This window comes from Equus quagga, chromosome 3, assembly GCF_021613505.1.
Source record: "Equus quagga isolate Etosha38 chromosome 3, UCLA_HA_Equagga_1.0, whole genome shotgun sequence".
NCBI lineage: Eukaryota > Metazoa > Chordata > Mammalia > Perissodactyla > Equidae > Equus > Equus quagga.
In genome coordinates, this window is record NC_060269.1 from 101,965,348 (window position 1) to 101,986,007 (window position 20,660).

A 20,660-nucleotide genomic window follows, 5' to 3' on the forward strand; every position below is an offset into this window, starting at 1 on the left:
CAGGTATTCTCATCAGTGGGTGACTATCAAAATCAATTTTCTTTGGGGGGATGAGGACAGTAAAGAATGCCTATTCTGCAGTCTGCTGATGTCACTCTAGAAAGGAATTTCTTATAATCAAAAAGCTCAAAGAAAGCTGATATGGATTAGAGGAGGAAACTGGAACAATAGAAGATTAGAAATCTAGTCAGGATGTTGGGGGCCGTGTCAGACAACATAGATTTTAACACATATAAAAAATAAAGTTATTAAACTATTTTGCTCAGGAGTGACATTCTTTGGAGTAGATTTTTTGAGAATCAGAAAAGTTCCTATGTGGAAAGATAGTCGCAGTTGTGCAAATTGAAAGCAGGAATATCAGAAGGCCACTGCTGTTCGTCTAGGTTAGATCACAAAAGGGCCAGGATTAGATTGATGGCAGTGAAAACTGATAAAGGAGAATGGATTGATTTTTATTTGGAGGTTGAATTTATAGATATGATGGTCAATTGAATAATTGTTCAATCCTAATTTTTATTATCCAGTTACTCTTATAACAATAGAAATGATAGTGTTATTGTCATAACATATTCGTATTGATAAACTACTTGATGAAAAATAAGCTTTTTAAGCAAGAAGCTTATAGATGAAGTTATTGTCCTAAATATCATTGGATCCATTTCTACATGGGGCAGTGGGTTCCAGGTGTGGGGATCCAAGTGAAATAATGGAAGTTTACATTTTAAAAAGCCTCTTAGATTAAGAAAGCAAAGAAAATAGAAAGGATGTGCTGGAAAGATGGGTAAGATTATTGTTATCTTCTTTATGATTTTCCTGTTTTGTTCTAAAATATCTCTTCTCAACATAACATTAAGGTAGAATCAAAACTTGTAATCACATCTGCAGTAATTTAAAAAAAATCTTTTTCTCTTTAAGATAAACATGATTTAGCAGAAAGAACACTACATTTAGCAGTAGAATATTTGGATTTAAATCTTCTCTCTGCCTTAACACCTCTTACAGTGCTCACATTATCTCCTTCAGGGAGTAGATGATAGCCTCCTTCGTGTCTAGAATATCTAGCGAAGTAATGAGTAAGATAAATACTAGAGAGAAAATTCTGTCTGAATGAACATCAAATGAAATCAGAAAAAAGATAGAAAAATACAGTCTTAATTTAATATACATCATATGGTGATGGCTTTTCTTAACATCACTTAGAAGTTTAGATTTGTGTTTAACTTTAATCCTCTTTATTTTCATATCCTCTAAAAGAAGTTTTGAAACTCTGATTAGGAGTATTTCCTTCCTCACTCATTTCATTGACCTTATTGACATTTTCTTTGTCCAAGCGGTTGTGTTTAATTTTATCAATAATACAAAGTATACTGTTCATAGTTCAGCCCAACGTACTACAAATTGGTTGAGAGAGTCAAAGAAGAGGCCTTTTGACTGTGAAATTCATGCAGTTGGTTTAAGCCCGGATTTTGTTAGAGCAGGAGCTGATCATGAAGACTGTGAAAGGCTTCTGTGTGCTTTTCATGCTGCATCTGTGTTTCTTTGACTCTGGAAGGACTGGGAAAGTACTTGTATGGCCCATGGATTTTAGTCATTGGATTAATTTAAAAGTTATTCTGGAAGAACTCCATCTTCGTGGGCACGAAATAACCATACTGGTACCTTCACCCAACCTTATGATGGATGATAGCAAGATTCCCTTTAATGTAGAGAGCCTTCAACTTTCAGTAACTAAAGAAGATCTCATGGAAGAGTTCAATAACGATTTCTATACAGCTATTTTTGAACTGCCAAGACTTTCGTGGTGGGACACGCAAGTAAAACTGATAGAATTGAACAAGAATTTTTTAAGAACACTCAAAAGAGCATGTGACAGTGCTATCACAAATACGGAGTTACTCAGCAGGCTACAGGCAGCTAAGTTTGATATCTGTGTTGCTGATCCTTTAAGCTTTTGTGGGGAGCTCTTGGCTGAGCTTCTCAATATTCCATTTATATACTCTTTTAGATTTTCTGAGGGGAATGTCATTGAGAGAGTGTGTGGAGGGCTTCCCTCTCCTTCTTCTTATGTTCCTGGCAGCACGACGGGACTGACAGACAACATGACTTTTGTACAGAGGCTGGAGAATTGGTTATTTTACACAATGAATGATATGATGTTTTTATATTTTCTATTTCCGGAATGGGATGACTATTATAGCAAGGTTTTAGGTAAGAGAAATTTGCATATAATAAGGATTCATATTTCATATGAAAAATGTAAATATTTATCTGAGTGTATAAAACTTTAAAAAGATACTTTTAAGTGAGGAGCCCAAATTCTTTGCATCTTGGAGAATCTAAATTGTGGCTAAACAGTGCATAAGCTGTTTGAAGTGGAAAAAAAAATGATTCTTTTGTTTGTTTTAGATGATTGAGTACTTACAACTTATCAGAGAAGGAATACTCTTTATATTTATACAACAATCTTACTTGCTGCTACTAATTTTTTTGAGTATCTGGAAAACCCACATCTAACTGTGTTTTTCGTTTCCAAAACCTTGGACTCTTTCTCTCTTGTTAACTCTTCTATATACCCCATTTTCTTTTTGATTAATTTGCTGCTTCTTTGGCTTTCTGTTTGTATCCTATCTAGGTGTAGTTGCATGGTTGCAGGGCTTGTCATATGGTGAGCACAAAACTAGAAAATAAAAAAATATATCTTGGTTTCATCTGCTCTTGTCTCCCAAAGAGGAAAAAACTGGAAAATTTTTCTCTGAAGGACCATGTTTCAAGGTTTTTTAACTTACCTCACTGTTTTGTTGTTCTTCTTCTATCAAAGAATGCATTAAAGGTCAACTAGTGAGCTTTGGCCCTCAGCACAATGTTTCTCTCTGTTTTGGCAAGTCCATTTACCTCCTTTTTTCACCTTTTGCATAATTGTTTTTTATTTAAAAAAGTATTCATATAATTGTTTTAGGAATGATTTTGTGTAAGATATTAGTTATCTTTAAGGAAGTAGTACCCTGCTTATAGTATTTAGGAGTTTTTTTGAGACATAATTGAAAGATAACATTATATTAATTTCAGGTGTACAGCATAGTGATTTGATATTTGCGTTTATTGTGAAATGATCACCACAACAAGTCTGCTTAACACTCACCACCACCCATAGTTCCAAATTTTTTTTCTTGAGATGAGAACACCTATGATTGACTTTCATAGCAACTTTCAAGTAGACGATATAGTATTCTTAAGTATAATCATCATGCTGTACATTACATCCCGTGATTTACCTATTTTATAAATGAAAGTTTGTACTTTTTGAACAACTTCACCTATTGTGCCCACCTTCCAACCTCGGCATCTGACAACCACCAATCTATTCTCTGTATCTATAAAATTTGTTGTTTGTTTGTTTGTTCTTCAGACTGCACACATAAGTGATATCGTACAGTATTTGTCTTTCTCCTTCTTATTTACTGCACTTAGCATAATTCCCTCAAGGTTCATCCATATTGAGGTAAATGGTAAGATTTATTTCTTTCACATGGCTGAATAATATTCCATTCTAAATGTAACAGCGTTCTTTATTCATTCATCCATCAATGTACACTTAGGTTGTTTCCTTGTAGTGGCTGTTGTAAATAATGTTTCAATGAACATGAGAGTTCAGACATCTCTTTTGGATAGTGATTTCCTTTTCTTCAGATTTATACCCAGAATTCTGGATGATAACATAGTTTTATTTTAAATTTTTTGGTGGTTACATTCTTTCCATCATTTGTTATCTCTTGTCTTTTTGATGAGGTGTGAGCTGATATCTCTTTGTGGTTTTGATTTGCTTTTTCCTGATGATTAGTAATGTTGAGCATCTTTTCATGTACTGGTCAGCTTTTTGAATTTCTTCTTTGGACAAATATGTATTCAGGTCTTTTTTCTCATTTTTTTTAAAGTTCTTTTTTGAGGAAGATTACCCTGAACTAACATCTGTGGCCAATCCTCCTCTTGTTGCTGAGGAAGACTGGCCCTGAGCTAACATCCGTGCCCATTTTCCTCTACTTTATATGTGGGACGCCTACCACAGCATGGCTGGACAAGCAGTGCATAGGTCCACACCCAGGATCCGAATCAGTGAACCCCGGGCCGCCAAGCAGAACTTATGCCACTGGGCTGGCCCCTCTTTTGCTTATTTTTTATTTGGATTATTTGTTTTGCTGCTATTGAGTTTTATGAGTTTCTTATATATTTTGAATATTAACCCCTTATCAGATATGTGGTTTGCAAATATTTCCTCCCCTTTTATAGATTGTCTTTTCTTTTTGTTTATCATTTCCTTTACTATGCAGAAGCTTTCAGTTTGACGAGGTCCCATTTGTTGATCTTTAATTTGTTGCTTATGCTTTAGGCAACATATCCAAACAATTATCATTAAGACTGATGTCAAAAAGCTTTTTCCCTATGTTTTCTTCTAGGAGTTTTACAATTTCAGGTCTTACATTTAAGTTTTTAATCTATTTTGAGTTAATTTTTGTGAATGGAACAAGATTGAGGTCTAGTTTCATTCTTTTGCATGTGGCTATCCAATTTTTCCAACACTGTTTACTGGAGAGACTGTGTTTTTTCACTAGGTATTCTTGGTTCCCTTGTGAATTATCATTGACCGCATATGCATGGATTCATTTTGGGGCTGCTGTTTCTGTTCCATTGGTCTATGTGTTTGTATTTATGCCAGTATCATATAGTTTTGATCATGATACTTTTATAGTCTAGTTTGAAATCAGGAAGTGTGATTCCTTCAGCTTTGCTTTTCTTTCCTAGGGTTGCTCTGGCTATTCGAAGTCTTTTGTGGTTCCATATGAATTTTAGGATTGTTTTCCTTGTTATTATTTAACAGAAGTAAAGTTTAAGATTATTACTAAAAAATATTAAAGAGTGTGATGGCCTAGTGATTAAGGTTCAGCAGGCTCTCTTTCCTTGGTTCAGGTTCATTTCCCAGCACAGAACCACACCACTTGACTGTCAATAGCCATGCTGTGGTGGTGGCTCACTGAGGAAAAACTAGAAGGACTTAGATGTAACTAGAACACACAACTGCGTACTGGGGCTTTGGGGAGGAAAAAAACAAAAAGAGTGAGATAGGCAACAAATATTAGCTCAGGGTGAATCTTTCTCAGAAAAAGTAAATAAATAAAATTTTTCTTTATAGTTGTGATCTCTTATTTTATAAAGCAGTGTCCCTTATACTTTTGTCTGGTATCTGTTCTAAATTTTCTCTGAGAAATTACTTCCTCACCAACTTACAAAAAGTATGAATGCTTCTAAGGAAGAATGCTGCCCTGGAATATGTCAGATGTTCAGGGAGGCATATGACCTATTCAAGACCAACACATTGCATTGAGACTTTTTCTGGAAGTTCTGCGACAGAGGCAGGTGCTTATTTCCTATTAGCCATGACCCTAAAAAGAACGTGGGCAGAAATTGCTGCACCCATTACTTATCCATGGTCAGAGTTCAAGCAGCAAAAGGCAAAACTGAGAAAAGATAAATTAGAATCTCATGCTGGAGACATTTTCTGAGTCATGGATTAGGCAGTGAATGATCTACCACTGGATCTAAATTCCTCACTTTTGATTCTAGAAGTTTCATATTCATTTTTGGAACCTCTTACATAGTGAAGCATTAGTGATAGGATATGACTGTCTTTGATTCTTGCCTAACTCTTGGCACTCTAGAATATTTTTTCTGGAAATATATCAATAATCTGAGAAAGAAGAATGAAGGCTTGATAAATAGAAGGAAAACACTTCTTTAACGCTCATAAATTTAAAAATGCTATTAGCTATAGATTATCATTTGGCTATTCAGAATTTAATATCTTCATTTTATAATGTACTCTACTATATTTCTCAAATTTTAAAAAATAAAACTCATAACTCTTATAGAATTATTCAGTGAAACATACCATAGATTAATTCAAGTCATCAAGGAGAAAATCAGTAAGATGGGAAATCTGGCTCAAAATATATTTTGAGGAACTATTTATAAATATTTTAGGGAAAAAAAGGAATGTTAAGATAATACTAATAGGTTAGACACAAAACTAGTTAATGTCCTAAAGGGTGACAAAATCATAATTTGTGGTGTGATCTTTTCTACCAGACAAAGATATAAATTACATTTAATATATGTCATTTTTAAACGTAAATATATGTTACATTTAAGTGACATTTAGTGTCACCATATTTAGACTCAAAAGTCCATAGTAAGTCAGTGATAAATAACAAAATAAAACACAGGCACATTCGTCTAAAGAATTAAATATTCCTTCATTTGTTGTTTAACCATGCCTTAGCATGGTATCAAAAGGGCATGCTGTAATTTCTCTTGATTTCCAAATTTGGAACATTTTCTCATAGTCTATTTATGCAAAACCATTATTTTTTGCTCCTCTTGTAGTATATTGTCTTCATTTGATTAAGATGCATTAAGCACACTAGATTATTATTTAAGGAGTAGACATTTAACAGGAAACTGATATTATCTTATTATGAAAGAAAGTGAATCAACCACATGACTCTGTAATTCCACTCCTAGGCATATATCCAAGATAAATGAAAACGTATTTCCGGACAAATATGTACATGACTGCTGACAGGAGCATTATTCCTAGTAGCCAAAAATGGAAACAACCCAAATGTTCATCAACTGATGAATGGCTAAACAAAATGAAGTATATCCATACAAAGAAACATTATTCAGCAAGAAAAGCAATGAAGTACTGATAGATACTACAACATGGATGAACCTTGAAAATCTTACGCTAAGTGAAACAAAGTAGCACGTAGACCACATAGTATACAATTTCATTTATATGAAATGAAACAAAATTGTTTTTGAATAAGCAAATAGAAACAGAAGGTAGATTGGTGGTTGGTAGTGGCTGGGAAGAGGGGGAAATGGAGAATGATTGCCAATGGATATGAGATTTCTTCTGGGGTAATGAAAATATTCTAAAAATAAATGGTTGTCATGGTTGCACAATTTTATGAATATACTAAAACTACTCAATTGTGTATTTAGAAGGAGGACTTCTCTGTTATATAAACTATATCTCAATAAAACTTTCATTTAAAAGGCGAGGGAGTGAAGCATCACACAAACAGAATAAGATTATATCCATCGCTGACACCAATAAGGCATCAAAATGGGATAAGTTCTGAGTATAAAAACAGGTGTTGAATACCATTTTCAATACCAGGCTCAAACTCATAAAGTATTGGTATTTGCTTGTCATCTCTTATATAGATAGATTATCTTGGTCAGTTCAAAATCCCTCATATCTTCTTATCAAAACTTTAGCGCATTTAGTACATCAAGGAGAATATTCAAAAAGCCACATGGTGGGAAACCACATAGTAGTTGGATTTTTTTCATACCAGTAATAGTGAATGTATATTTCAAAAGGACACCAAACCTCTGGGTAAGCTTTCTCATATGATAATAACTGAATGGAATTTAGAAATGAAGCTCTGGCTCCAAACTAAAGAAAAAAGATTTAATTCAGAGTCACTAATTTGAGTTCTTTTTCTGTTAATGGTTAATGGCTACCACTTCAGTTGAAAGGTGCCCATTTTGTACCATTTGCCAAATATGTCAGAATAGCAAATATTTGTCCCCCAGATTATTATGCATTGCTGTATCTTTACCAAAGACGACAAAGTCTTGTGAAACAGGCACTTTGATTTTGCATAGCAAGTGGATAATCACTTTTGAAAAATTTATCAAAAGATTTCCATTACTGGTAGGATGTAATTAGTTATGGCAGCACACTTGAAAACATTAGAAAAAGATGGGAAAATTACAAAAGTCATTTCTCAAAGATATTAAAAGGCTTTTGGAGGAACAAGGGTGAGATAAATTGGAATTCCAGAAGTGGAGAAGGCACTACCACAGGGAGCTGAGGATCACTGCCTGAGGTTCCTGTTCTTGCTGGGAGCATTAGCCAATTCTGAGCAGGGTCTAGGGCTCAGGCTTAGTTCAAGCAGAGAGACTGTATTGTCGGCAGTCTTTTCTCGTGTTCTGGACTGAAATCCCTGTTTCATTATTCATAATCTTACTATGGTATACTCTTGGGATAGGGGCCAATGAATTTCACATGGCATACGTAAGCCTAATATTGGTATTTTAAGGACTTTTCTTAGAAACTTGGACAGTAAAATATTTCCCACTTAGCATATTTTTGTTTTTCCTCTATCACCCTTCATTTTTATTCAGGAAAACCCACCACATTATGTGAAATTATCAGGAAAGCTGCAATGTGGTTGATTCGAACTTCCTGGGAATTTGAATTTCCTTACCCTTATTTACCTCACTTTGAATTTGTTGGAGGACTACACTGCAAGCCCGCAAAGCCCCTCCCTAAGGTAATTAAATGCCCTTATGTTTGCTTCCTTGAATATTTGTCTTTAGGAATGATTTCTAGTTTATTACTTAAAATATTTGACCTCAAACTGAAAACATAGACACAGGAATTAATAGACAGTATCCTCCTAGAGTATTATACTGCCATAGGGAACTTTCAACATTATCATGGCAATCATTAGTGATGTTCATCAAGTATGCCAGATATTTGATAGGAATGAAATTCCTAGCCCTGAACTTAGTGGAACCATGAAACACTCTCTGGGCAATGACTATAAGCTAAAATGTCCTGCATCACTTCCAAGATGAAAACCTGATTATCAGGTCCAAATATTCCAGAATTCTCTTTTCCTTTGTTACATCAACAGGCTGTGTTCCAAATATTGGCTAGTCTGTCAATGTGAGCTCTGGATTAAATAATATATGTTCCTTGGGGCTGGCCCTGTGGTGTAGAGGTTAAGTTTGTATGCTCTGCTTTAGCTGCCAGGGGTTCACAGGTTCAGATACAAGGTGCAGGCCTTTGCACTGCTTGTCAAACCATGCTGTAGCAGGCATCCTACATATAAAGTAGAGGAAGATGGGCACAGATGTTAGCTCAGGGCCAGTCTTCCTCAGCAAAAAGAGGAGGATTGGCTGCAGATGTTAGCTCAGAGCTTAGTTTTCCTCAAAAAAAAAAAAATAAGGAATATATATATATATATACCAACTGCAGTTCAATAGACAAACATATGACATGAGAAACAAATAAACTGTTGTTTTATGCCACTGAGATTTTGTAGTTGCATGTTACTTAGCATCACCTTATCTGAGAAATGGATAATGGTAAGGACATTATAAAAATTTGAGAATAGATCATATAGAGATATGATGCTCTATTCAAAAATTATGGCAGAAGTTCAGTAATGATGAACTGATTGGCTTGAATAGACTAGAGAAATAATCGGGGGATAGGTTATGAAAAAACAAATGGGCAATACTAAGCATTCTTTACTTTAAATTTAAGGTCAAGGAAGGTTCAATGCATAATTTTTAAGCAGTCACGTGATATAAATTGCCTCTTCATAAATCTTGCCTATTGAATTTACTGGAGTGGAACCAGATTTAAAGCAAGGAAATGAGTTAACATACAGTTGACATGGTTACTGCAAGAGATTATAGAGATTCAAACTACAATATGATAGTGATTATGAGTAGAAGTGCAGAGATTTAAGAAGCATTTACAAAGAGAGTCCACAGTATTTGGTGATTGGCTGTAGGTGGACGTTAAGGGAGAGAGTTCAAGAGTGAATGGATTTTTGGCTTTTTCTTTCTTTGTATGGGAAATTTAGTAGAGAATATTGCCATTTACTAAGCTGAAGAACAGTTTGAGGGTTTTTATATCTGAGTATGTTGAATTTGAGGTGCCATGAAATGCCTAGTACTGAATACAGTGTCTTACTCTTTCGGGAGAGGTCTACGTACTGTTTGTGATTTTTTAACTAATATACTTTTTGTTAGATCCATTTATACTCACAGCAAAATTGAACAGAAATTGCAGAGAGTTTCCACCTGTCTCCTGTCCTCCTCCCACTTATGGGTTCCCCCACTATCAATATCCCACACTAGTGTGACACATTTGTTACAATCAATGGACCAACATTTTACACATCAGTATCTACCAAGGTCCATAGTTTACTTTAAGGTTAACTCCTTGTCTTGTACATTCTATAGGTTTTGATAAATGTAAAATGAGATGTATTCACCTTGATAATATCATAGAGAAGAGTTTCTCTGTCCTAAAATTCCCCTGTGCTCCACTTATTCATCCCTCCCAGACCCTAAACCCCAGAAAATCACTGATTTTTTTTAACTGCCTCCATAGTTTCTACTTTTCCATAAGCAGGGCTTTTAAATTAATGATGTCAAGGGATAAGAAGACATCATTTTGTATTTGTTAAGCCACACGGGGTAAAAACGGAATTTTGGGAAGAGCAGAAGACTATGAGACAGGTGCCAAAGGCGTCTATGAACAGGGGTATACCTGAAAGTCTGACAGGTGGTATAGTGAGCATGGGTAGTGGACAACACAGATTAAACACCTGAAGACAAGGATATTTTATAAGAACAAAGAAAAAGAAATAGTTAAAAATTCAGTCAGGAGAAGAGAGGACACAGATCAAGCTTCTATCTGGACCCTGATGCAGGCAGGGTAAAATGAGTAGAGTACCGTGACAAGATTATAGAGCAAGACCCAAGTTTCAGATAATACCAGGAAGCATATGAAATACTCATTGGAGAGGCTGAAAATATTTGGGAATTTTTAAATAATGTAACATAAATTTTTAATTTGTCTCATTATATGAATACATTAACTTAATTTTGACAAGTTAATTAATACTGGATATCCATTCTATATTGTTTTAGACCATTACTTCTCCTCAGAAAGTAGTCACTTAAATATTCTGAGCCTTCTTCATATTATTTCATACTTTTGGATAAAAGATCTATGCACTATAAAGATTCAATTCTAAAAGCATAGAAATCACCAGTTGGGATAGTGTGAAACTTACTTATATGCATATTTGCTATATTTTAATAATTCATGTATATTTGGGACACTTCTATTGCCTTATTTTTGATCCAGTAACACACACATATATGTATATATAATATATGTATTTGTACATTTGTGTATTTATTTATTTTACCATCAGTGTGGCACAAAGGATCTATCTGATAATTTTTGTATGACTTTTAAGAAGCTCTGATCGAAAGGGTCAGAGCTTTAAGGTGTTTCCGATGGAATCTTATTTCCCCTGTCTCCTCCCACAAGAACACAGTAGCGCCTTGGGGACACTACAAAAGCACAATCACAATCTCTGTATTCAAATAAGGACCATGCTCTCATGCTCATGAAAAAAATTGATTCCTAATTCTATGATGGCAGTAAAGGTTCTTTAATACAGTAAATTATTTCATAATATTTAATTTTTTGAATAATTCATGTTAAATTTGGGTGTTAGAATATTTCAGGATTTTCAATAATATTCCTGATTATAAAAATCAGATTAAGGACACTAAATCTATCTGTCACGTACAAATACAAGAGCCAATGTGAATGTGTAAGGTAACCCATAATGAGGGTAAAAAGTAAAGTAGTCATGAAGTTTGAGGCTTTAACAGTCAGACATATGGTAGGAGAACCTGGTAAAACTTGAATATTTCCACAAACAATAACCATATTTGCCTGCTGTGTTTGATTTAGCATATGTACAATGACAAATTAATAAGTGGAAGCCCTTTTTGTTAACTGCATTCGTGCCTTAATCTCTATGCAATAAATTAGTCTGGATCATTTGGTTAGACTCAACTGTACATAGCTTCTGTTTCCTCTGAGTAAAAATCTTACCAATAATCAGGCAGCTACGTCAAAATAATATCAGTTTAAAGATGAAAAGAAGAAAACAGCCTTCAAGGCCTGTCTTTTGAACATGTTCTTTTCTCCTTAAACTTTTGACCTCATCTACAGAAAAAGTAGAGAAGGAGCCACTATCAGCCATGTCTAAGTCTACTTGTGATAATTCTACTTATCTCACTCAGTAGAATGATCTCTTAGTAAAGTTGACCCAATCAGGTTCTGCAGTAAGACTCAAACAGATCTTCACCTCTTCCTTCTAAGGAAGACATAGGAAAAGGTTGGGAAGAAGTGGGAAAAATTTCCTTCCCACTTCAACATGATAAAAAATGTCAGTTTGATTATGAATGTTAAAACATATGTTTGTAGAATTATGCGATTCAGGTTTTGTTTTTGTTCGCTTCGTTTGAACCACAGATCCTCAGTATGCGTTAATCATACTCTCAACTCAAGCCATTCCATAATCAGGCCAAAGAAGACACCTCTTTTGATTTATTTTTCTATAATTTTCCTTTAGCCTCTTCTCCTCTGTTACCCCACAACCAAGAGACACCTAGTCAAGTGCGCGTAACGTTTACTCTCTCATTCCGATTCACACAGATAACTGTGGATCTTTGAACAACATATAACATTGATTTGAGTTTAATTATATAAATGAGGTAATGCTATAGTTCACATTTTCTTTCTCTTATTGCTTTATTTTTTTATATGTATCCAAGTTTCTATTTGTAATCATATTTCATTCATTCTGATGGGTGCAGAGAATTTTGGTGTATGCATTTACCACATTTTGTTTATTTGTTTCCTATAAAGGACAATTAGGTGTCTCCACCTCTATCCTACAACAAAGAATATTGTGAAGAAAAATTTTAAACATGTTCCGTTATGGACCTGTGCATGTATTTGAGATACATATGCAACAGTGGGGTTGTAGGGTCATGGGGTACACGTATACTTAATTTCATTGTGCATTTTATTTCACTGAAAATATGTACAAACGTATAGTTTCTTCAGGAATGCTTAAGTGGTCCTATCTTCCATATCATATCTAGCCCTTGATGGTATTCTATTTTCCAATATGTGGCAGTGTCATAAAGGTAAAGTGGTATCACATTGTTGTATTTTATTGATAATCTCAATCACTAGCAAAGTTGAACATCTCTTCAGAAACTTACCAGTTATTCAGATTTTCTCTCTGCTAAGCTCATATACTTGCTATATTTTTCTTTTGGATAATCTATGTCTTCGTTTTGCCAAGTGATACAAATTCTTTCCATAGTTCAGAATAATTAGGTATTAATCCTTGGTTTAGCCATTGCAAATATCTTCCTCTACGACTCCATGTATCTGTTAATGTTACCTCTGATTTCCCTTTTCAAGCACAAAGTACTAAGTTTGATATAATGAAATCCATGTTTTTTACCTTATGGTTTGTACATTTCAAAGTCTAATATTTTCCTCATTTCTAAGATTATAAAGCTACTCTTTTATATTTTCTTTAAAAAATTATAAATTTCACTTTAATGTGGATTCATTTAATCCATTTAGATATTATATTAATGTATAATATGAGGTAAAGATTCATCTGCTCTTTTTGTCTAGGTAGTGAATATATTTTTATAGCACCATGCAAGAGTAAATAATCTACTCAGTGTGAATTATTCTCACTGTTTGTCTCAATGACTTGTGTTATCACCTTTATATACAGCAGGCTTTTACATACTTGTGTTTCTTTTTCTGTTGTCACCATTTTTTTTTTATTAATGTTATGATAGATTACAACCTTGTGAGATTTCAGTTGTACATTTTTGTTAGTCATGTTGTGGGTACACCACTTCCCCCTCTGTGCCCTCCCCCCACCCCCCCTTTTCCCTGGTAACCACCGATCAGATCTCCTTATCAATATACTAAATTCCACCTATGAGTGGAGTCATATAGAGTTCGTCTTTCTCTGACTGGCTTATTTCGCTTAACATAATACCCTCAAGGTCCATCCACGTTGTTGTGAATGGGCCAATTTTGTCTTTTTTTATGGCTGAGTAGTATTCCATTGTGTATATATACCACATCTTCTTTATCCAATCATCAGTTTCTGGGCATGTAGGCTGGTTCCACGTCTTGGCTATTGTAAATAATGCTGCGATGAACATAGGGGTGCAACGGACTCTTGAGATTTCTGATATCAGGTTCTTAGGATAGATACCCAGTAATGGGATGGCTGGGTCATAGGATATTTCGATTTTTAACTTTTTGAGAAATCTCCATACTGTTTTCCATAGTGGCTGTACCAGTTTGCATTCCCACCAACAGTGTATGGGGGTTCCTTTTTCTCCACAACCTCTCCAACATTTGTCACTCTTGGTTTTGGATGTTTTTGCCAATCTAACGGGTGTAAGGTGATATCTTAGTGTAGTTTTGATTTGCATTTCCCTGATGATTAGCGATGATGAACATCTTTTCATGTGTCTATTGGTCATATTCATATCTTCTTTTGAGAAATGCCTGTTCATGTCCTCTGCCCATTTTTTGATTGGGTTGTTTGTTTTTTTGTTGTTAAGCCGTGTGAGTTCTTTGTATATTATGGAGATTAACCCTTTGTCGGATAAGTGGCTTGTGAATATTTTTTCCCAATTAGTGAGCTGTTTTTTTGTTTCAATCCTGTTTTCCCTTGCCTTGAAGAAGCTCTTTAGTCTGATGAAGTCCCATTTGTTTATTCTTTCTATTGTTTCCCTCAACTGAGGAGTTACAGTGTCCGAAAAGATTCTTTTGAAACTGATGTCAAAGAGTGTACTGCCTATATTCTCTTCCAAAAGACTTATTGTCTCAGGCCTAATCTTTAGGTCTTTGATCCATTTTGAGTTTATTTTGGTGTGTGGTGAAAAAGACTGGTCAATTTTCAATCTTTTGCATGTGGCTGTCCAGTTTTCCCAGCACCATTTGTTGAAGAGACTTTCTTTTCTCCATTGTAGGCCCTCTGCTCCTTTGTCGAAGATTAGCTGTCCATAGATGTGTGGTTTTATCTCTGGGCTTTCAATTCTGTTCCATTGATCTGTGGACCTGTTTTTGTACCAGTACCATGCTGTTTTGATCACTGTAGCTTTGTAGTATGTTTTGAAATCGGGGATTGTGATTCCGCCGGCTTTGTTTTTCTTGCTCAGGATTGCTTTAGCAATTCGAGGTCTTTTGTTGCCCCATATGAATTTTAGGATTGTTTGTTCAATATCTGTGAAGAATGTTCTTGGGATTCTGATTGGGATAGCATTGAATCTGTATGTTGCTTTAGGTAGTATGGACATTTTAACTATGTTTATTCTTCCAATCCATGTGCAAGGAATGTCTTTCCATCTCTTTATGTCATCGCAATTTCTTTCAAGAAAGTCTTGTAGTTTTCATTGTATAGATCCTTCACTTCCTTGGTTAAGTTTATCCCAAGGTATTTTATTCTTTTCGTTGTGATTGTGAATGGGATTGAGTTCTTGAGTTCTCTTTCTGTTAGTTCATTGTTAGTGTATAGAAATGCTACTGATTTATGCACGTTAATTTTATACCCTGCTACTTTGCTGTAGTTGTTGATTATTTCTAATAGTTTTTCTGTGGATTCTTTGGGGTTTTCTATATATAAGATCATGTTGTCTGCAAACAACGGGAGTTTTACTTCTTCGTTACCTATTTGGATTCCTTTTATTTCTTTTTCCTGCTGAATTGCTCTGGCCAGCACCTCCAGTACTATGTTGAATAGGAGTGGTGAAAGTGGGCACCCTTGTCTTGTTCCTGTCCTCAGAGGGATGGCTTTCAGTTTTTGTCCATTGAGTATGATGTTGGCTGTGGGTCTATCATATGTGGCCTTTATTATGTTGAGGTACTTTCCTTCTATACCCATTTTACTGAGGGTTTTTATCATAAATGGGTGTTGGATCTTGTCGAATGCTTTCTCTGCATCTATTGAGATGATCATGTGGTTTTTGTTTTTCATTTTGTTGATGTAGTGTATCACGTTGATTGACTTGTGGATGTTGAACCATCCCTGTGTCCCTGGTATAAATCCCACTTGATCATGGTGTATAATCTTTTTGATGTATTGCTGTAATCGGTTTGCCAAAATTTTGTTGAGGATTTTTGCATCTATGTTCATCAGTGATATCGGCCTGTAGTTCTCCTTCTTTGTGTTGTCCTTGTCAGGTTTGGGGATCAGGGTGATGTTGGCTTCATAGAATGTGTTAGGGAGCTCTCCATCTTTCTCTATTTTCTGGAACAGTTTGAGGAGAATAGGTATTAAGTCTTCTTTGAATGTTTGGTAGAATTCTCCAGAGAAGCCGTCTGGTCCTGGACTCTTATTTTTGGGGAGGTTTTTGATTACCATTTCTATTTCATTACTTGTGATTGGCCTATTCAGATTCTCCATTTCTTCCTGATTCAGTTTGGGGAGATTGTAGGAGTCTAGGAATTTGTCCATTTCTTCCAGGTTGTTCAATTTGTTGGCATATAGTTTTTCATAGTATTCTCTTATGATCTCTTGTATTTCATTGGTATCTGTTGTGATTTCTCCTCTGTCATTCCTAATGTTATTAATTTGCGATTTCTCTCTTCTTTCCTTGGTGAGTCTGGCTAGGGGTTTGTCAATTTTGTTAATTCTTTCGAAGAACCAACTCTTTGTTTCATTGATCCTTTCTATTGTCTTTTTTGTTTCAATATCGTTTATTTCTGCTCTTATTTTTATTATTTCCCTCCTTCTACTGACTCTGGGCTTTGTTTGTTCTTCTTTTTCTAGTTCTGTTAGGTGTCATTTGAGGTTGCTTATGTGAGCTTTTTCTTGTTTAGTGAGGTGGGCCTGTATTGCGATGAATTTCCCTCTTAGGACTGCTTTTGCTGCATCCCAAATGTTTTGGTATGTCGTGTTCTCATTTTCATTAGTCTCCAGATAAAATTTGATTTCTTCTTTAATTTCTTCAATGATCCATTGTTTGTTGAGAAGCGTGTTGTTTAGTCTCCACATTTTTGCACCTTTCTCTGCTTTTTTCTTGTAGTTGATTTCTAGTTTAATAGCATTATGAGCAGAAAAGATGCTTGATATTATTTCAACTCTCTTGTATTTATTGATGTTTGCTTTGGTTCCCAAAATATGGTCAATCCTTGAGAATGTTCCATGTGCACTTGAGAAGAATGTGTAACCTGCTGTTTTTGGATGAAGTGTTCTATATATATCTATTAAGTCCATCTGGTCTAATTTTTCATTTAATTCTATTATTTCCTTGTTGATTTTCTGTCTGGATGTTCTGTCCATTGGTGTTAATGGTGTGTTGAGGTCCCCTACTATTATTGTATTGTTGTTGATGTCTTCTGTTAGTTCTATTAAGAGTTGCTTTACAAATTTTGGTGCTCCTGTGTTGGGTGCGTATATATTTATAAGTGTTATGTCTTCTTGGTGGAGAGTCCCTTTTATCATTATATACTGTCCCTCTTTATCTTTCTTTATCTGTTTTGCTTTGAAATCTACCTTGTCTGATATTAGTATAGTGACACCTGCTTTCTTTTGTTCATTATTAGCTTGGAGTATTGTTCTCCATCCCTTCACTCTGAGTCTGTGTTTGTCTTTGGGGCTGAGGTGTGTTTCCTGGAGGCAGCATATTGTTGGATCTTGTTCTTTGATCCATCCTGCTACTCTGTGTCTTTTGATTGGGGAGTTCAATCCATTTACATTTAGAGTGATTATTGAGATATGGGGGCCTACCACTACCATTTTGTGTCTTGTTTTCTGCTTTTCTTCAGTTTCCTTTGTTTCTCGTCCCATGGTTTAATCTGTTCTGATGTAGAGCTGCTACTCTCTGTTGTTGTCCTTCTACTTATCTCCTCTGCTCTTGGTTTTGTAGCCCCTTTCCTTTTTTGGATTTTTCAGGAATGAGGGTTTTCCTGAGGATTTCCTGAAGAGGAGGTTTTGTGGCAATGAACTCCCTTAATTTTTTTCTATCTGCGAAAGTTTTTATTTCTCCATCGTATTTGAAGGCTATTTTCGCTGGGTAGAGAATTCTTGGCTGTAGATTTTTGTCCTTCAGATTTTTGAATATATCATTCCACTCTCTTCTAGCCTGTAAGGTTTCTGCTGAGAAATCTGCTGATAGCCTGATGGGGGTTCCTTTGTAGGTTAGTTTCTTTTGCCTGGCTGTCCTTAATATTTTCTCCTTGTCGTTGACTTTAGCTAGCTTCACTACTATATGCCGTGGAGTTGGTCTTCTTGCATTGATAAAGTTTGGAGATCTATTGGCTTCTGTCACCTGAAGATCCATCTCCCTCACCAGATTTGGGAAGTTCTCAGCCATTATTTCTTTGAATAGGCTTTCTGCCCCTTTCTCCTTCTCTTCTCCCTCTGGTATACCTATAATCCTTACGTTGCATCTCCTAATTGTGTCTGATAATTCTTGGAGAGTTTCTTCATTTCTTTTTAGTCTTGCTTCTCTCTCCTCCTCTGCCTGCAGCAATTCTATATTGCCATCTTCCAAATTGCTAATTCTTTCCTCCATGTTATCGGCCCTACTGTTCAGAGCATCTAGATTTTTCTTAATCTCCTCTATTGTGTTCTTCATTTCCAATATTTCTGTTTGGTTCTTCTTTATCGTATCAAACTCTTTTGTGACATAGCTCCTGAACTCGTTGAGTTGACAGAACTCTCTCTTAACTCATTGAGAATTTTAATGATGGCTGTTTTGAAGTCATCATCATTTAGGTTATATATCTCATTTTCTTTGGGATTGTTTTCTGTGTATTTGTTACTTTCTTTCTGTTCTGGAGATTTAATGTATTTTTTCATATTGCTTGATGTTGTTGATTTGTGCCTCCGCATGGAGATAGAGTTTAGTTGCTCCTTTCACTTGTTTCAGCTGCTGCGGTGGGGGAGCAGCTGTTTATACTGCACCAACCAGGAACCCTGTGCGTAGTTGCTAACTGGGCCTGGGCCCCTCCTCGTAGCCACAGTGGCCCTTTGGATTCCCTCCTCTGCTGTGGGGGCCGTCACAGGGGGGCTTCAGGCTGCTGGTGCCTACTGTTGCAGCCCACCTAGATGTGCTCTCTCCTTGGGGTCTGCAACGGTGTTATGGGCTTTTCCAGTGGCCAGGGGTGGGATCACTTATATTTGTTGCTCCGTTGCTGTTGGCACCCACCAAATCTCACTTGTTCTCTATGGGTCGCAGGAGAGCTATTGGCATCTTCTACAGTCTGTGGTTAGTTCACCTAGCTATGCTGCTTTTGCCCTGGGGTCTTCCAGCCTTGTGGCTGGTGGCTGGGTGCCTTCTACTGGTGCTGTGCAGAGGCTTTCCCTAAGGCTGCTGTGAGCCTGTAGGGTTTCCCCCTAGTCTCCGAAGCTGGGTCTCTGGAACTCCCCCCAGCCCCAGTCCTCTCCGAGATCTCCGGCAATCCCTAGTCCCACGGGGCGGGAAACAGCAGCTGGGGGTCGCCCCGCCCTCTGGGATTCTCTCCGGGCCTCTCCCAGAGCCGTGAATGCTGGGCGTGGCCCCTCTGCTAATGGCAGACAGAGAGTCTTGTCTGCTGCCCGGGCGGAACTCCCGCGCTTCCCGTCTGGGTCGCAGAGCCGGCCTTTGAAACTTCCCCCAGCATCGGTCCTCTCCGAGATCTCCGACAATCCCTAGTCCCACGGGGCAGGCAATGGCAGCTGGCAGACCTCCATACCCTCAGCGACTCTCTCTGGGACCCTCTGGGCGCCGCGAACACCCGGCGGGGACTCCCCGCCAATGGCGGGGAGAGACTCTCCCCGCGGGCTCAGGTGTGCAACTCCAAAGTTTCCCTCTGCGTTTAGGAGTAATTGCGGGGGGTTTAGGTAGGGTTCTGGTCACCTGTTTCCACCGTCGCTCCTCTGTTGTGTGCTCGCTCCTGCCCTAGATGTGTGTAGATCCTCTGGGGGCGTCCGTTGGAAGAAGGCCGCTTGCGGGTACTAGGCTGCTCGTCGGGGTCAGAGAGTTTTCACCTATTTCCACATCCTCCCGGAGGAAAGTCCGTCCGCCTTCCGATGTATAGTCGTGTGGGTCTCTCAGACGTCCCGAGATGCTGTCTGGATATCCTTTGTCAAGCGATAAGTGTCCAAATAATTGTAGACTCGAAGGGGGAGAGACAAAGAGAACTACTCATGGCGCCATCTTGGATCTTCTCTCTCTCTGGACCCTCTGTTGTCACCATTTTGTTCTGTTGTTCACTTTGTCTGTAAGGACGTTAGTAGCACTCATTTTGTATTATGTATTATTATCTGGTTTAAGAAGCAACTAGTATTTCCTTTTATTTTCAAATTTCATTAAATATTTATAAAAAGGTAGTCTATATAAATTATTAAATATTTTCCAATTTCTCAAGAAAACTTCCCATAATTGAAAATTAATTTGTAAATATTGATAGCTTTATATTAAGTCAAATCATCTATAACCACAGTGTGATGTTAACTTTATCATCACAGTGTGATGGTTAATTTTATGTGTCAACTTGCCTAGGCCATGTACCCACATACTTAGTCAAACATTTTCTGGATGTTTCTGCAAGAGTATTTTTGGATGAGATTAACATGGAAATAGTGGAATTTGAGTAAAGTAATTGCTTTCCATTATGTGGGTGTGCCTGACTCAATTAGTTGAAGGGCTGAACAAAACAAAAGACATACTTCTCCCAAGCAAAAGCAAAGCCTGACAACAGATTGCCCTCAGGCTTGAACAAATTGGTCTTCTCTGGATCTCCAGCCTGATGGGCAAACCTGCAGATGTTTGACTTGCCAGGGTCCATAATCATGTTAGGCAATTCTTTAACATACCTCCGTCTCTGTAGATAGATACATACATAGATAGAGAGATAGACATAGAAATAGATATACAGAAAT

At 36.7% G+C, this 20,660-nt stretch overlaps 1 protein-coding gene across 1 annotated transcript in view; it reads left to right on the top strand.

Annotated features, from left to right (window-relative positions):
* The first annotated feature begins 1,421 nt into the window (after positions 1-1,421).
* Positions 1,422-20,660, top strand: part of LOC124237266 (UDP-glucuronosyltransferase 2C1-like) — a 35,399-nt gene continuing 16,160 nt past the window's right edge. The window contains exons 1-2 of the mRNA XM_046656728.1: positions 1,422-2,208; positions 8,254-8,402. Coding sequence (XP_046512684.1) covers positions 1,488-2,208; positions 8,254-8,402 — 870 coding nt within the window. The 5' untranslated portion in view covers positions 1,422-1,487. The remainder of the gene's footprint in view (positions 2,209-8,253; positions 8,403-20,660) is intronic.